General features: G+C 45.0%; 1 protein-coding gene across 1 annotated transcript in view; it reads right to left on the bottom strand.

The window, feature by feature from the left end:
- Positions 1-13,052: 13,052 nt before the first annotated feature.
- RGSL1 (regulator of G protein signaling like 1) overlaps positions 13,053-18,483 on the bottom strand; it is a 50,015-nt gene continuing 44,584 nt past the window's right edge. The window contains exons 18-21 of the mRNA XM_065936988.1: positions 17,861-17,970; positions 15,587-15,679; positions 14,466-14,532; positions 13,053-13,355 (exon numbers count right to left, since the gene is read on the bottom strand). Of these exons, the coding sequence (XP_065793060.1) occupies positions 13,319-13,355; positions 14,466-14,532; positions 15,587-15,679; positions 17,861-17,970 (307 nt within the window). The 3' untranslated portion in view covers positions 13,053-13,318. The remainder of the gene's footprint in view (positions 13,356-14,465; positions 14,533-15,586; positions 15,680-17,860; positions 17,971-18,483) is intronic.

Here is an 18,483-nt window from a genome sequence, read left to right as displayed (position 1 = left end):
TCTTTAAGGTTTCAGGAGCAGTTTTAAAAGTAAGATTTGATTTTCTGATTTGTAGTGAGTGCCTAGATATGACAATCAAATGTCCATTAGTAAAATTCAGTAAAACTTTGAATTACCTGAATGTCTGATTTTCTGAGTGACATTTCCACTTTAGAGAGTGGTGATATCTACAGTAGGAAATGCTCAATGATTAACTCCTGGGTAAATTTTAAGAAAGTCATTCTGCCCTTTAGTAATGGGAAAAGGAACCTAATTTTAGCCCTCCATTAATCTGGGACACCCTGGATGTCCTTGTAGAAAAAGATCTGATCATTTTTCTCCCTGCTTTAATCCTCTAAGGGTTTCTGTGGATATGCTGCAAATATTTCTGATTCAGTTGCCATTATCACAAACATTTAATTGAGCTTGTAGTTCATGTTAGATACTGTGTTAGGCACCGTGATTCTGTGCATGGACTTGTCAAGCAGATGTGCCAGTTACACAGAGATGAGGGGAGCTTGCCTGTCTAGAATGCACTAAACAAGCAACATAAGAGAGAAAATTATGTTAAGAATAATCATTACCACCTCTTGAGCACCTACCGCTTTCTAGAGCCAAATAATTTTACATATGACATCCCGAAACACACATGACATTGCCATAGATGCAATTATTCCCATTTTTGTAGAAGATGCAACTAATGCTCAGAAAGGATTGTGAAGTATGGGTAGTAAGTGGATAAGCCAAGGTGCAAACCCAGTTCTGCAAGTCTATAGAGTGTGGTTTTTCTGGACAGCCAAAGATGTCTTTTCATCATCCTTTTCATCATCTAATCCTCAGCTACAGGAGTTCAGGTAGCTGGGTGGTCACTGTGAGGATGTGTCTCGGGGCTTTTCATCCATTCCTTCGTTAAGCCTAGGAGGGCAAAATTACCCATGACTTTCAGAGCAACCAAATCCAATGGTCCTTCTCTGTCTTCATCAAGCTTACACCACAGCTGATTCAGATAACTATTCTTTTGCCCATGCCCTTGTCTTCTTTAGCACCCTCAGGCTCACACTCACCTGCTCTTCCTCCCCACTGGTTGTTCCTCCACACTGTCCTTTGCCAGCTAGCTCCTCCTCTGCTCAAATGCTAACCACCGAGTGTCCCCAAATTAATCCCCAAGCAAGTCACTCTTTTCTCTTTCCCTGTAGTGTTCTTTTCAAGAGCCATGACTAGTATCATCATAAACAGGCAGATATCCATGTTCTGAAATTTATCCACCTAACTGCCTACAAATTATCCGTCTTTTGCTTTTTTCCCCCATGTCCCCACACCCAATCTATTAACAGGTCCAGTAGGTTCTCACACCAAAATAAATTCTAAATCTGTTCACAGCCATTTGTGTCTGCTATACTCTGACCATCATCATTTCTTGTGTGGACTGAAACGTGAGCCTTGAAATTGGCTATTGTGCTTTCGTCCTCATGCTCCAATAATCTTTTATCCACAAAGTGATCTTGAAAAAACATGGATCACATTGGGTCACTTCCCTGATGAAAATCCTTCAGTGACTTTCCCTGGCAGTTAGGATAAAACCCAACTGTTGCCACCATACGCAGGGCCTTATGTGAGCTGGCGGCATCTATATTATTGTGCTCATTGCTTTGCTTTCTTACCTGCCAGGCTCAAGTCCTCCCATACTGGCCTTATCTCTGTTCCTCAAGAATGCTGAGACCTTTGCCTCCTGGAGGTTGTGGCTCTTGTTTGCCCCTCTACCTGGATCTAGTTCCCTTTCATCATTTAATTCTCAGGTACAGTGTCTGTACTTTGATGGACCTTCCCCTTATCCAAAGTTGTTCATAACTGTCATTATTTTTGAGGACACCATAGCACTATCTGAATGTTATCTGAGATTATCAAATTTTTTTCACATTAAAAAAAACTTTCTTCTTCATGATGATGATAACATAAGCTCCGTGATAGCAGTACTACTGTCATATTCACCATTATATTCCATCTCTGACACTTAGTACAGTGCCTGGAACAAATTAAATTTTGATATATTTTTACTGGATAGAGAAATAAATGCTTCTATAGTGTAATATGTCACCATTAAGTTAGAATTATCTCATTATAAGCCTTTCTTTAATATATAAACGTCTAGAAGTTTGAGGTTTTTTTCTTGTTCATTGTGTTTGGCACTGAACAGGTGGTTTGGTAGAATTTGTTGTGTTTGGTTGATCCTGGAAGTCAAGAAACACGTGGAGTAACAGGCAAATTTGGCCTTGGAGTATGGAATGAAGCAGGGCAAAGGCAAATAGAGTTCTGCCAAGAGAACGCACTGGTCATAGCAAACACCCTCTTCCAACAACACAAGAGAAAACTTTATACATGGGCATCACCAGATGGTCAACACTGAAATCAGATTGATTATATTCTTTGCAGCCAAAGATGGAGAAGCTCTATACAGTCAGTAAAAACAAGACCAGGAGCTGACTGTGGCTCAGATCATGAACTCCTTATTGCCAAATTCAGACTTAAATTGAAGAAAGTATGGAAAACCACTAGACCATTCACGTATGACCTAAATCAAATCCCTTATGACTATACAGTGGAAGTGAGAAATAGATTTAAGGGACTAGATCTGATAGAGTGCCTGATGAACTATGGACGGAGGTTCATGACATTGTACAGGAGACAGGGATCAAGACCATCCCCATGGAAAAGAAATACAAAAAGGCAAAATGGTTGTCTGAGGAGGCCTTACAAATAGCTGTGAAAAGAAGAGAAGTGAAAAGCAAAGGAGAAAAGGAAAGATATTCCCATTTGAATTCAGAGTTCCAAAGAATAGCAAGGAGAGAAAAGAAGGCCTTCCTCAGTGATCAATGGAAAAATAGAGGAAAACAACAGAATGGGAAAGACTAGAGATCTCTTCAAGAAAATTAGAGATACCAAGGGAACATTCCACTTAAAGATGAGTTCAATAAAGGACAGAGATGGTATGGACCTAAGAGAAGCAGAAGATATTAAGAAGAGGTGGCAAGAATACACAGAAGAAGTGTACAAAAAAGATCTTCATGACCCAGATAATCACAATGGTGTGATCACTCACCTAGAGCCAGGCATCCTGGAGTGTGAAGTCAAGTGGGCCTTAGAAAGCATCACTATGAACAAAGCTAGTGGAGGTGATGGAATTCCAGTTGAGCTATTTCAAATCCTGAAAGATGATGCTGTGAAAGTGCTGCACTCAATATGCCAGCAAATTTGGAAAACTTAGCAGTGGCCACAGGACTAGAAAAGGTCAGTTTTCATTCCAATCCCAAAGAAAGGCAATCCCAAGGAATTCTCAAACTCCCGCACAATTGCACTCATCTCACATGCTAGTAAAGTAATGCTCAAAATTCTCCAAGCCAGGCTTCAGCAATATGTGAACTGTGAACTTCCAGATGTTCAAGCTGGTTTTAGAAAAGGCAGAGGAACCAGAAATCAAATTGCCAATATCCGCTGGATCATCAAAAAAGCAAGAGAGTTCCAGAAAAACATCTATTTCTGCTTGATTGACTATGCCAAAGCCCTTGACTGTGTGGATCACAATAAACTGTGGAAAATTCTGAAAGAGATGGGAATACCAGACTACTTGACCTGCATCTTGAGAAACCTATATGCAGGTCAGGAAGCAACACTTAGAACTGGACATGGAACAACAGACTGGTTCCAAATAGGAAAAGGAAGTACATCAAGGCTGTATATTGCCACCCTGCTTATTTAACTTATATGCAGAGTACATCATGAGAAATGCTGGGCTGGATGAAGCACAAGCTTGAATCAAGATTGCTGGGAGAAATATCAATAACCTCAGATATGCAGATGATACCATTCTTATGGCAGAAAGTGAAGAGGAACTAAAAAGCCTCTTGATGAAAGTGAAAGAGTAGAGTGAAAAAGTTGGCTTAAAGCTCAACATTCAGAAAACTAAGATCATGGCATCTGGTCCCATCACTTCATGGGAAATAGATGGGGAAACAGTGGAAACAGTGGCTGACTTTATTTTTCTGAGCTCCAAAATCACTGCAGATGGTGACTGCAGCCATGAAATTAAAAGACGCTTGCTCCCTGGAAGGAAAGTCATGACTAACACAGACAGCATGTTAAAAAGCAGAGACATTACTTTGCCAACAAAGGTCCATCTAGTCAAAGCTATGATTTTTCCAGTGGTCATGTATGGATGTGAGAGCTGGAATGTGAAGAAAGCTGAGTGCCAAAAAATTGATGCTTTTGAACTGTGGTGTTGGAGAAGACTCTGAGAATCCCTTGGACTGCAAGGAGATCCAACCAGTCCATTCTAAAGGAGATCAGTCCTGGATGTTCGTTGGAAGGACTGATGCTGAAGCTGAAACTCCAATACTTTGGCCACCTCATGCGAAGAGTTGACTCACTGGAAAAGACCCTGATGCTGGGAGGGATTGGGGGGAGGAGGAGAAGGGGACGACAGAGGATGAGATGGCTGGACGGCATCACCAACTCTATGGACATGAGTTTGAGTAAACTCCAGGAGTTGGTGGTGGACAGGGAGGCCTGGCAAAGAGCTAGACACAACTGAGCGACTGAACTGAACTCTGCCCCCAGAGGGCTCTGTCGTGTTTGTATGGGTCTCTCTCTTTTTTTTTTTTAATTTTATTTTATTAGTTGGAGGCCAATTACTTCACAATGAATGCGGAGGCCCGAAAAGTATACAATTGAAAGGTGCGACAGCAGGTGGGGAGGTAGGGAAGCAGATTAAGATGCTTTCTGGTGTCTCTCAAACTGTTTCAAGACATTTGCCTATAAGAGAAGCAGATGTCAGGTCCCTAACTTCCCCTGGCCTGTGGAATAACCAAGTAGTAGTAGAGTCAGGCTCATGGACTCTCAGTCTGTCATCCCTCCCACCAGCCCAGCTTCCTCTGAAGTTTGTTTGCAGATGAAACTTTCTTTGGTGTTAACTTGCACACACTTAAGGCAACAACTCTACCCCATGTGCTGTATTCAGGTGGCGTTTATGCCTGTTTCCCTGGAGCCTGGTATGGTGTCTGACATGTTATAGGTGCATAGGAGATGCTTCTTAAATTCACTATAATTGATTTTTGAAGGGTTACTCCTGCAGCCTGGGAAACTGGTAAGTCATGGGGCTCACTCCAAGGGCAGCTTCTTCTCATTGCCTACTCGCCTCCACTTTAGGACAGTGAGGTTTCAAGATGCTTTGGATAAAGTGCAGCAGAACCTCCCTCCAGAGGAAATGTTGGGAAATCCAACTTTCCCTTTGGGCTCTCAGGGTTGCCAACACAGCCAGCACAGTGCCTGACATATAGTAGGCACCTAATACCAGTTGCTGCTATTGTTAATCACCTAGCTCATGACAGGCTTGCAGCAAACCTGTCATGCTCCTTCTCTCTTCTCCTATTGCAGGAAATAGAAATATCAAGGGAAAAAAGTGTCACAATGTCTCATTTCTTCCAGTGTTTTTCACTGGAGTCATGGTTTAATTGCTTTATGGACTGTACGCTTAGCTTAAGAAAGGCTGAGGACATGGAAGCAACCTAGATGCCCATCAGCAGATGAATGGATAAGGAAGCTGTGGTACATATACACCATGGAATATTACTCAGCCATTAAAAAGAATTCATTTGAATCAGTTCTAATGAGATGGATGAAACTGGAGCCCATTATACAGAGTGAAGTAAGCCAGAGAGATAAAGAACATTACAGTATACTAACACATATATATGCAATTTAGAAAGATGGCAACGATGGCCCTATATGCAGGGCAGAAGAAGAGACGCAGAAGTACAGAACAGACTTTTGAACTCTGTGGGAGAAGGTGAGGGTGGGATGTTTCGAAAGAACAGCATGTATATTATCTGTGGTGAAACAGACCACCAGCCCAGGTGGGATGCATGAGTCAAGTGCTCGGGCCTGGTGGGCTGGGAAGACCCAGAGGAATTGGGTGGAGAGGGAGGTGGGATGGGGGACCGGGATGGGGAATACGTGTAACTCTATGACTGATTCATATCAATGTATGACAAAACCCACTGAAAAATAAAAAATTAAAAAAATTAAAAAAAATTTAAAAAAAAAAGGCTGATAACAAATAGAGAGAAGTGAGTGGAATAAAACAGGGGGATTGGATTTTCAGAGGCTCTAGAGAAACATTAACAGGATTAGATGTTAATCAATTTATTTTTATTGTTTTTAAAGATTAGTGTGTGCCTATCACTATGTTTATCCCTAATAGAAGCCTGTGAAAGCTTAACACAAGAATCCTAAAATGATTTCTTGCCTCCAAGAGGGATGCACTCCAGCAGAGATAACTATCAATCCAGAGGCTTTCATTCTCTTTCTCTCCTGAAAATTCTCTCTTCTTCTGGAGTATTAGGTGGGATTCTGTTTTTGTGATTTTGTAAAATTGAGATAATCAAGTAGGATTTTACTTAGTAACTCTTTTAATAAAGCCCAAATGAAAGCGAGTGAAGTATGATAGCTTTGTGTTTCTTTCATGATAAAGCCTCAGTGGCCAGAAGTCCAGGAAGTAGGTGATTATGCCCCATGAGTCAAGGCGAGAACAGTGTTTTGCTATCTTCAGTGATTAAAGAACAAGAAACACTACAGTGAACAAACCAAGATCTCTGTCCTCACAGAGAATTAGCGAGGTGGAAGACAGAATTAAGCATTAATATAGGTATAGAGGGATTTCCCTGGTGGTCCTGTGGTTAAGACTCTGAACTCTCTATACAGGGTTCGATCCCTGGTTAGGGAACTAGATCTTGCATGTTACAACTAAGATTCAGCATGGTCAAATACATAAACAATAAAATACAAAAAGTGATATGGCACACTAAAAGGTGATAATGACCAGGAATGAAAGTACGGTCGATTAAGAGGTTGGAAATCAGGGGGAATAAGTGAAATTAAAATAGGGTGACCAGAAGAAAAAGCCCTCTGTGCTCATTCTCATTATTATCTTCCTCTCTTCTTTGGGCTTCCTGGTGACTCAGCCGCAATGAATCCGCCTGCAATGTGGGAGACCCCGGTTTGATCCCTGAGTTGGGAAGATCTGCTGGAGAAGGGATAGGCTACCCACTCCAGTATTTTTGGGCTTCCCTGGTGGTTCAGCTGGTAAAGAATCCACCTGCAATGTGGGAGACCTGGGTTTGATTCCTGGGTTGGGAAGATCCCCTGGAGAAGGGAACGGCTACCCACTCCAGTATTCTGGCCTGGGGAACTCCATGGACTACAGTCCATGGGGTCGCAAAGAGTTGGAGACGACTGAGTGACTCTCACTCACTCACTTTTCTTCTCTAGCAATAAACTATATATAGCACATATCATTAGTTCTTGAAACTAGCTCTGTAAGAATCATCTGGGGCCCATCCTAGACTAATTAAGTCAGAACTTTGGTGGGGCCCAGGCTTAACCTTTTCAAAAAAAGAAATCTGGAAACTTCAGGTTTCTTTCTGATCCAACACATAAGGAGCTTAGAAATTATCACTCTGCTCTCACGGTAAGTAAAAAGTTGAACTGAAAAATCAGCTCCTCTTCTATCTGTCAGAGAAATGAAGTCACAGAACAAACGACTACTCCCCAGGCGAGAGAGGTGAACATGCAGAGAATCCTAACTTCCAGAGCAAAAACCCACCTCGGCGAGAACCAGTAACAGAATAGGAAAACCTAAGTTGTCAGTTCAGTTTAGTTCAGTCGCTCAGTCGTGTCTGACTCTTTGCGACCCCATGGACTGCAGCACGCCAGGCCTCCCTGTCTATCACCAACTCCTGGAGTTTACCCAAACTCATGTCCATTGAGTCAGTGATGCCATCCAACCATCATCCTCTGTCGTCCCCTTCTCCTCCTGCCCCCAATCCCTCCCAGCATCAGGGTCTTTTCCAATGAGTCAATTCTTCGCATGAGGTGGCCAAAGTACTGGAGTTTCAGCTTCAGCATCAGTCCTTCCAATGAACACCCAGGACTGATCTCCTTTAGAATGGACTGGTTGGATCTCCTTGCAGTCCAAGGGACTCTCAAGAGTCTTCTCCAACACCACAGTTCAAAAGCATCAATTCTTTGGTGCTCAGCTTTCTTTATAGTCCAACTCTCACATTCATACATGACTACTGGAAAAACCATAGCCTTGACTAGATGGACCTTTGTTGACCAAGTAATGTCTCTGCTTTTTAATATGCTGTCTGTGTTGGTCATAATTTTTCTTCCAAGGAGTAAGTGTCTTTTAATTTCACGGCTGCAATCACCATCTGCAGTGATTTTGGAGCCCCCCAAAATAAAGTGTCACTGTTTCCACTGTTTCCCCATCTACTTGCCATGAAGTGATAGGGCTGGATGCCATGATCTTAGTTTTCTGAATGTTAAGCTTTAAGCCAAATTTTTCACTCTCCTCTTTCACTTTCATCCAGAGGCTCTTTGGGGTGGTATCATCTGCATATCTGAGGTTATTGACATTTCTCTTGGCAGTCTTGATTCCAGCTTGTGCTTCATCCAGCCCAGCATTTCTCATGAAGTACTCTGTATGTAAGATAAATAAGCAGGGTAACGAATGAATCTCTGGAGGCTCAGTGTGGACAAGTCTGAGAGATGGAAACTCCAGAGGGACTCCGCTGTTAAAGGGGTGGTAAAGGCTCACACCTCCATGGACCATGTATATTATTGGAGGAAGTCCTTTTAGAATTTTCTCAGGATTTAGCTCTTGAACTATACCACTCCTGGTCAATCACTTTCTTCACGTTCTGAGAAGTTAGGGGAAAAGGTGGAAAGAGGGAACCAGCAACTAATGTCCCCGCCCCCAACTTGGCGCCTGGTCCCTGTGGTGTGCACTTGGCCTACAAGACTTGAGGTTAGTCTCCACACAACCCTATGAGCGTAGACATTTCACAGAGAAGGGTGTTGGGAATTCAGGGAGGTTGAGTAATTTGCTGATGATCGCAGAGTTACTAAGGAATGGAGAGGAAACCAGCCTGCTTCAGGGAAAAACTGGAACTCTGAAGGGAAGGCAGCAGGGCCTCCTGGTTGGACTCTACTGGTCAGGGGAGGACCCATGTGCCAGGGACTCTGGACGACAATGGCTGGCCCCTGGTTTTGATCCAGAATGGGGAGTAGTATTTCTACTAACGTCTTCAATTGGAAGTGACCTTAGGAGTCTTCTGGGAAGTATCATCCCTGTGCCCTTTAGTGAGAACATGGGGGGCCCACGATTGTAAACATGGCCGTCTTCTATTCTGGTTAATGATATGTGGAGCTGGCTGAGGAGTAGGGGTGAGGACTGGCCCCCCGAGGTGCTGCACAGGAGAGCGCCTCTCTTCCCCAGTGACTCCTGGGTCATTTGGAGGCACTCATGATGAGGGACTACTGCTACAGAAAGAGGCGCGATTTATATTACTTCTAGGCCCACAAAACTGAAAAGCCTCCGGAAGGTGGAAGACAGATCTCTTCCAGGCTCTTTTGCTCTGTTTTCCTCTGTTTCTATCAACCTTTAGTCTGAATGGGTTATATGAGCTTCCTTTAAAAAACAGAAAGTTCTGAAAGCATCAAGCATTACTGGAATATGAAAATGTTTCATAAGGAAATTTGGACATTTCTAACACCATACACAAAAATAAACTCAAAATGGATTAAAGATCTAAATGTAAGACCAGAAACTATAAAATTCCTAGAGGAGAACATAGGCAAAACACTCTCCGACATAAATCACAGCAAGATTCTCTATGACCCACCTCCCAGAATATTGGAAATAAAAGCAAAACTAAACAAATGGGACCTAATGAAACTTAAAAACTTTTGCACAACAAAGGAAACTATATGCAAGGTGAAAAAACAGCCTGCAGAATGGGAGAAAATAATAGCAAATGAAGCAACAGACAAAGGATTAATCTTAAAAATATACAAGCAACTCCTGAAGCTCAATCCCAGAAAAATGAATGACCCAATCAAAAAATGGGCCAAAGAACTAAACAGACATTTCTCCAAAGAAGACATACAGATGGCTAACAAACACATGAAAAGATGCTCAACATCACTCATTATCAGAGAAATGCAAATCAAAACCACAATGAGGTACCATTACACGCCAGTCAGGATGGCTGCTATCCAAAAGTCTACAAGCAATAAATGCTGGAGAGGGTGTGGAGAAAAGGGAACCCTCTTACACTGTTGTTAGGAATGCAAACTAGTACAGCCGTTATGGAGAACAGTGTGGAGATTTCTTAAAAAACTGGAAATAGAACTGCCACATGGCCCAGCAATCCCACTTCTGGGCATACACACTGAGGAAACCAGATCTGAAAGAGACACGTGCACCCCAATGTTCATCACAGCACTGTTTATAACAGCCAGAACATGGAAGCAACCTAGATGCCCATCAGCAGATGAATGGATAAGGAAGCTGTGGTATATATACACCATGGAATATTACTCAGCCATTAAAAAGAATTCATTTGAATCAGTTCTAATGAGATGGATGAAACTGGAGTCCATTATACAGAGTGAAGTAAGCCAGAAAGATAAAGACCAATACAGTATACTAACACATATATATGGAATTTAGAAAGATGGTAACAATAACCCTATATGCAAAACAGAAAAAGAGACACAGATGTACAGAACAGACTTTTGAACTCTGTGGGAGAAGGCGAGGGTGGGATATTTTGAGAAAACAGCATCAAAACATGTATACTATCAAGGGTGAAACAGATCACCAGCCCAGGTTGGATGCATGAGATAAGTGCTCGGGGCTGGTGCACTGGGAAGACCCAGAGGGAAGGGGTGGGGAGGGAGGCGGAAGGGGGGATCGGGATGGGAAATACATGTAAATCCATGGCTGATTCATGTCAATGTATGGTAAAAACCACTGCAATATTATAAAGTAATTAGCCTCCAACTAATAAAAATAAATGGAAAAAAATAAATAAAAGCATACAAATATAAATATAAAAAAAATACAAGGGACAAAAGTAGAGCAGCTTCCTTACCTGTCTCTTCTGCCTCAGCCCTTTCCTTAGAGGTCCATGGCCCCTGTAGGTCTATTGTGGGCACAAGTCTTCCTCCATTCTGATGACCCAGGACCCAAACATAATTTCATAGGGAAAGAAATAGCTCAAAGCAAAAACTGCAGCTCACTGGGCTGTGGACCAAGCTGGCCCACAGCCAGGTTTTGCTTAACCTGCACATGTTATAAACATTCTAGACATCTCATTCTTTTTTTTCTTTTTCCTTCCTTCCTGTTTTTCTCCCCCTCTTCCTTCTCTCCCCTTCACTTCCTCCTTCCTTTTCTTTCTTTCATTTTTTTTCCCAAGTAAAGAACTCTGACAGCACTGGGTTGGCAGCTCGAGCTGATTGTCAATGTCCCCTTTGAGCTGTGTTATCCAGCTCATCACAGCCTCTGCCACCTTGTTATCTCTTGGGGGTTACTTTACCCTCTTACATAACCTACCTGCATCCTACAGGTGATTGACTTTGGGACATTTATCTACTTCTGGTGTTATCTCTAACACCAGATCTCTGAGGATCTGAAGTTTCTTATTCTCTCACTTCAGGGATCTCTGACGTGAGAGAATAAGAAACCGTGGGGAGTAATCAGTGAGACTCAATAGAAGCACAGTTTTTTCCTACTCAGAGAGGTCCTCCTAAGTGGCCTTTTAAATAACTTTTTTGTATATGCTTGCATACCTGTGCATGAATACACCTATGAGTGAGTGTGCAGAGAGAGAAAGAGAACTGAAAAACAAGTAAAGATCACAGTTTTGAATAAGCCCACTGAACAAGCTTTCTTTTCCTTCAGTGGGACCCACTTACTGCCAGCCTATGGGTCCAGCCTTGCCTTAGACCACTGCAAGGGTAGGCAGGCAATGGCCCTGAGTAGGTGTTTTATTAGATCCTCATCCGTCACCTTGTTGCTGGCCTGACATCTTCTCTGGTTCCACGTTCTGATTCCTGTCCTTTTGGATCAAGTTCATTCCTGGCACCTCAGTTCCAGTAACAGGGTTCTTCTCCATCCTTTTCCTGGCATCTTGCCTTAGTTTCTTGCCTGAGTTTTGGGAACTGGAATTGTGTCTCATGCTGTCTGCTGCTTCTGTTAACTGACGTCCTTTTCTGGAGCCCTGGCCCTGTTGGGGGAGGAGGCCTTCCTCCCTTCCTCTGGGTCCCCTTATGTTGAATGCTTGCTCTGCTGAACTTTGTCCCAGTGCCCAAGAGGCTCCCCACTCGTTGCCTATATCCAGACCTGCCCTAGTCATATTTGCGTACAGTATTCCTGGACCTGTCATAGTCACAGCCCCACGCAGATGATTCTACAGTCCTGGCTGGGCATGAGCCCTGCTGTCCTCACATCTCAACACTTATCATCTTGAGAAAAGTCTAGGGAATAAAGGTCATCAGCATAGCAGGATACTTTGTCTGGAAATTAGACCAGATTCTTCCAATAAGCTTTCTAGTTTTTCATTGTCCTGCAACCCACGGAATCAATGAGCCACGTGGAGGGCTTATTTAGAATCTTCTGACCCACTTTGCTCCCAATTGTCTTCAAAGGACAGAAAATGGGCCTGGCCACTCTGATGACAGTAATTTGGCTTATAGGCTAGACATTTCCCTGAGTCTCTTTATCAATTAATTTGGCAAAAGGACAGAATTCCAGGGAAGGACTCTTCCTTTGGTGTGGAAAGTTGGGCAGATGGTCACCATGCAATAACTGGCCAGAGAATCAGAAGTGGTGTGTTCTGGTTCAGGCTCTGCCACTTACTACTTAGTGATCTTGAGAAATTCATTAACCTTCTCTGTGTGCCAGTTCTTCATCTATTTAAAAATAAATGATCTCAGACATGGTCACTCACAGGGTTGTGAGGATCTGCTGAGACAACAGGGGTGTGAGTCATTGTCCGAACGGGAGGATCCTAGCAACAAAAGATCCAATCTGATAAAACAGTACATTGCTTCCTAGAGTGTTTAATGCCATCTGCACATAGGTCTCCTGGGATTCTTCAACCACCTTGCATCAAGGATTTGCTCAACGCCATGTGGCTGCAGAGTGCAACAGGTGTCCGGACCCCGAGGGTAGGTGTTCTGTTGCACAGCCACCATGGAAAGACTGTCTCTGACTCCAGGACGGGATGGGGTGGGGGGCAGAGGTGCTTCTGTCCGTGCTCTCCACTCCCATCTTAGCCACTGCAGTCTGGTCCCGCCACGTCCGGGCCGCTCCCCCACTGATCTTTCAGGGGGCAGATGGCGTCAGGGCATTTCATTTCTGACCAGAAAAGGTTCTGTCAGTGGGAGGAGGCTTCTGAGAGATTATGTGCCTCTGTTGGGGGTCTGACTTGATTATTGGTTACTTCTTCTCCTTTTTGGTGCTGGGTAATTTTGGCCTGAAGGAAGAGAGAAGAGTGGCCAGTTATCACATTGGCATTGAGGTAGCTAGCACTGTACTCTCTGCTAGTTGGTTGCTGTCCTCCCCTTTAAGTGTGGCGATGGCCAAAACTGAAACCCTTTTACCCCCCACATTCTTATCCTCATCTTCCTCTTAAAGAACTTGTAACTCTGAAGCAACGCATTGCCTTTCTGTGCAAAGAGCCCCCAAGTCTCTGGCTTGTCTTCCAGGTACCAGCACCGGCCAATGATATTTGGGCAACTCCAAGCCCCTGTTGGACTTACAGTAGCTCTGAGAAGGTGGGATGACTGGTGAGAAGCCAGGCCTGCCATTCATAGAGCCTACTGTCTATAACCTTGACCTTCCAGTAGCTCTTTGGCACTGTTTCCATGACGCCCACAGGGATTCTCCTATAGCCCTAACTTACCATCAGTCCTGCTCTGATGCTTGTACAGAAGTGAATTAGGCTAAATCAGATTTTGACAGTCTCAAATCCTTTCCATCCTTATTGCAATATCTGGCCATGCAGAAGAATAGCTCCTTTCCTGTCTTATTCATTATACCCTGGAGGACTGGAGTATTAATGTGCTATGTTGGTTCAGTCAAGTCCGACTCTTCGCAACCCTATGGACTGTAGCCTGCCAGGCTCCTCTGCCCATGGGATTTCTTCAGGCAAGAATACTGGAGTGGGTTACCATGCCCTCCTCCATGGGATCTTCCCGACCCAGGGATGGAACTCATGTCTCTTACATCTCCTGCATGACAGGCGAGTGCTTTACCCACTAGCGCCACCTGGGAAGCCCCCAGAGTATTAGGGCAGCCAGCAACAAAAGATCTGGGACACTTCCCCGGACAATAGCATTCTACTGGGAGGTGGGTCAGGGGCTCCAATTTCTTAAAAGTGTCCGTTTTGATGGAGGTGGGCATCAACCCATAGAGAAACCCTTCCCTCACTAGCCTGACTATAAGCCTCGTGAGCAGCTCAGCTTCTCGGTTCTGTATCCCGGTGTCGGGATGTGAAGCTAGGTTTCTGCCCCCTCTCCCATCATCTACTTGGACAAAGCAACTTCTCCTGGACCAAAGAAGAGGACTTCCGGCTCTTGCCTACCCTGGGACAGGACACAGCTGGATGGCAGAGATCGTGTGTCTTGACTGAGTAAAGATGCTAGATGAAGCTAAAGACAAATACAGAGAAAAATACATCAGCGCTAATGGCACAGGCACTCATCGGAAGGTCATTCCAGGACAGCCTCCAGGGAAGGAGTCGGGAAAGGGAGGGGGAAGCAGTGGTGCTCCAGGGACATTTAGGAGCCTCATTTCTGGGCTGCAATATATATATTTTTTGTCTTAGGAGACATTTCATTTGGATGAAGAGGTCATGATGCCAACCTCATAGACCCAAGGAAGTAAAATAAGGAGATTAATCTGCCAGATGAGCACTAGAATCACAAGACTTTAGGGCTGTTTGGATTTTACAGATCATGGCAATGTTCTGTAGCTGCCTCCCTCATTAAGCAACAAGGGGACATAAACGAACAAGCAGGTAGGGCAAGCTGGCATCTCATGCCTTCAGGAAGCAGAGAAGCAGTATTTCCCGACCTGGAAACAAATGCTGACAACTGGGATAGGAAGGAAAGGCTGGTTGGGAGAGACCATGTAGACCACAGAGGCAGGTTTAGTGCTTGGGGGTGGAACTGACTCGAGGCTGAAGATGGGGAAGAAAAAAGGATATAACAAGGACCCCAAAATGTGAAGCTAGAGCCAGAGAGTTTATTACAGGGTAAGAAGATCAGTAGCAGGAGCCTCTGGAAAGGAGAAGGTGTGGGGCAGAGGTCCTGTTTCAGTCAGCAGGTACTCTCAGTGGGAGGAAAATGTTCCCATTGGGATGTTACAATTGTCTCCTAATAAAGATCACACACCACGCCTGGAAATGTTCGAGAGACAGGAGAGAGACAGAGAAGCTTAAGGCATTCCCCTTCAAGGGTCTATACCAGGAGCCATCATCAGGAAGATATAATTATTCAAATGAGAGCTGTGCATGGAGCCCTGGAAGGGTGGTCAGGAGACCTGGTTCTCACCCTCCATCCCTTGTGAGTGGCAGTCACTTCACATTTTGGGGGTCTCAGTCTTTTCCTGGTCAGTAAGGAGACTTGGCTGAGTTGGCCTTACCATCACCCTCTAAATGAGCAGTGCACTTTTGATATCAGTGGACTTCCACCTCCAACTCACAGTTTTGGATTGGACTTCCTGGTGCATCCCGAGGTTGAGGCTGCAACCACTCAATACCTCTGCACAAGGTGAACCTTAGGACGGCTTGGTCTCCTGGGGAAGGAAGAAGGGGCACAGTACAGTGATGCCCAACAGAGTAAGTGTGTGTAAGTCAGCAAGAAAGGCCCTGTTTACATTCTTCAGATGATAGGATGTGAGCGATAGAACACTGCCTGCACCCACACCTCTGCAGCTGAGATCAGGGGTGTGAGGCTGAGACAGGGGAAGAAGAGGGTCCAGGGCGCTCCAGGCTGAGAACCCAAGCGGCCTGTCCCTTGCCAGGCACCCTGCTGCCCTCTTCAGACATCAGAAAAAATCTGGGCATTTGCCTCCTGGGAACTCAGCAGGAGGAAGGGAGCCACCCCCAAGGGACACTTTCTGGCTCTTCTGAGTGAGCAGCATTTGCCCTTCCTGCCTGCCCTGCTCCCTCTCCTTTTCCTCTTACTGCTCCTCTCCTCCCCTACCCCACCGGCATCCCAAATAAGCCCTTGCACCCCCAGGGACATTCTGCCCCACATCCTAAATAGATTGCTGATTTCCGTCTGCTGGTGTGACACTTCCATCTGCTGAGACAAGGATGACGAGCAATATTCACTGACCCTTGGGGTGACTGCAGTGGGAAAGGTAGGTGATGCGTTTCGGACTGAGGTGAGGACACTCTCAGAGGGGCAGGACACTCTACACCAGCCGGCCTTGCTTCCCTTCCCATTTGGGGGGTCAGCCAGAGATGGACTGAGGTTTCAAGGACCCTTGTTTGCACTCCAGGAAGCAGGTGGGGTGCTTGTTTGTGGGGATTGGAATGGGGCAGGGGTGGGTATCCGGGGAAGTGGACGTGAGAATGGGACGGGTTTGGCAGAAACGACAGAATGCTCAGCTCCTGTTGTCTCAGGACAGTTAGCTGCCATTTTTAAGTTTCTTGTCCTGTCTCTGTGTTTTGTCCCAATGCTGGTACAGTTCACAGACCTGTTTGTTATCTTTGTTCCCTGAAATTTCTACTGCAGAGACATCCAGCCTTACTCTCGCCAGGCACTTCCCTGTGAACCCGCCTCCCTCTCTTTAAAATTCCCTTTTTTGCTCAAGTACTGATCTCACAGCAGGTATCTGGGAAGAGGCTGACTTTAACTGCTCTGCATTAAGAAAACATACATATGTATATATTTATTGATTAATATATGTTAATAATAACTGTATAAGCCTCTCATAATCACACTACCCAGAGATAATTCTATTGATTCTTTATTTCTAAGTTCTTTCCTGTGTTTCATAAAAATTACATAAATACATATTTATATATACTTACCATGCTAAAATCATACTCTCCCTCCACTTCCTAATTTTCTCACTTAACACTATAAAATAGATGCGCTTCTCTGGTGGCTCAGACAGTAAAAGATCTGCCAGCAATGTGGGAGACCCAGGTTTGATCCCTGGGTCAGGAAGATCCCCTAGGAGGGCATGGCAGTCCACTGGAGAATCCTAGAGAATCCCATGGACAGAGGAGCAAGGTGGGCTGCAGTCCACGGGGTCAAAAAGCATCGGACACAACTGAGTGACTAACACTTTTGCTCTTTCAAATGGTGGGTTGGATGGAGAGAGTTGGAGCAGGAACTTTCATCCATGGTAGTGAAGTAGCTTGCCACCTCCGTTACTGACCACGGAGTGTGAGACCTATGTTCCCAGAGGCGCCCTGGGAGGTACTGCCGGGGAGCAGTGTGTGGGTGGGGTACCGTTTTGCTAGCACTGAGAGCCACAGATAAAATAAGGTGTTACAGAAGTACAGAACAGACTTTTGAACTCCGTGGGAGAAGGTGAGGGTGGGATGTTTCAAAAGAACAGCATGTATATTATCTATGGTGAATCAGATCACTAGCCCAGGTGGGATGCATGAGACGAGTGCTCGGGCCTGGTGCACTGGGAGGACCCAGAGGAGTCGGGTGGAGAGGGAGGTGGGAGGGGGGATCGGGATGGGGAATACGTGTAACTCAATGGCTGATTCGTGTCAATGTATGACAAAACCCACTGAAATGTTGTGAAGTAATTGGCCTCCAACTAATAAAATAAAATTAAAAAAAAAAAAAAAAAGGTGTTAATGCTTCTCTGAGGGCCAAGTTAATAAGATGGCCACCTCCCAGCAAACGCCCTCTGAAGTCTTAGCGCTGGTCCTTCCAGGCTTTGCTCTCCCTTTGTAAGTCTCATCTGCTAGAGAATGGGGCTGCGGGTCACGCTGAAGCTTACCTCCACTCCAAGGAGGGTACTTGCACACATGTTTGGGAGAAATTATTGTGTCCTTGAACTTCTTTCCCATGTACTGGAAGTAAGAGTGGATTGCCTTCCAGGCACAAAACCTGTGAGAAAAATGGCTTTGGGTCACAGAGAGAAAACCACCCACTGAAAGGGCTGGACCACTGAGCACAGAGGAAGTGGGTGGGGACCAGTCCTCACAGAGACGGGGTGGTGTCCTACAGGGAGGAGGAGAGCCCTGGGCCCCAGAGGGCTGCCTGTCAGAGGCCCTACTGAGGCCGCCTCTTTATCCAGGCCCTGCTCCAGTGAATGCCTGGCCTGGGCGCGATGTGAGGACTTTCTTCTGGAATCCCAGTGAATGGAGACTAAAGAATGTGCAGCACTGAGGCCTGGGTGGGGCTAACTGTCGGGATGCTGACTTCAGCCTTAGACTGGGGGCGTGAAATCACTATCTATAACCCTACCTGGAACAGTCAGAGTGTCTGACTGGCCTCCTCTAGGGGTCTGATTCTTAGTTTCCAACCTGTCCCTTAACTGGGGGCTGTGATCCCCTCAGCTCATTCCCTAGAGCCTTTTCCCTGGAGTAGACCCTGGTTCCTCATGCAGACTCACTGCAA

This window comes from Muntiacus reevesi, chromosome 5, assembly GCF_963930625.1.
Source record: "Muntiacus reevesi chromosome 5, mMunRee1.1, whole genome shotgun sequence".
Taxonomy (NCBI): domain Eukaryota; kingdom Metazoa; phylum Chordata; class Mammalia; order Artiodactyla; family Cervidae; genus Muntiacus; species Muntiacus reevesi.
The sequence above is the reverse complement of the archived record's forward strand: the minus strand, read 5'-3'. Positions and strand labels throughout refer to the sequence as shown.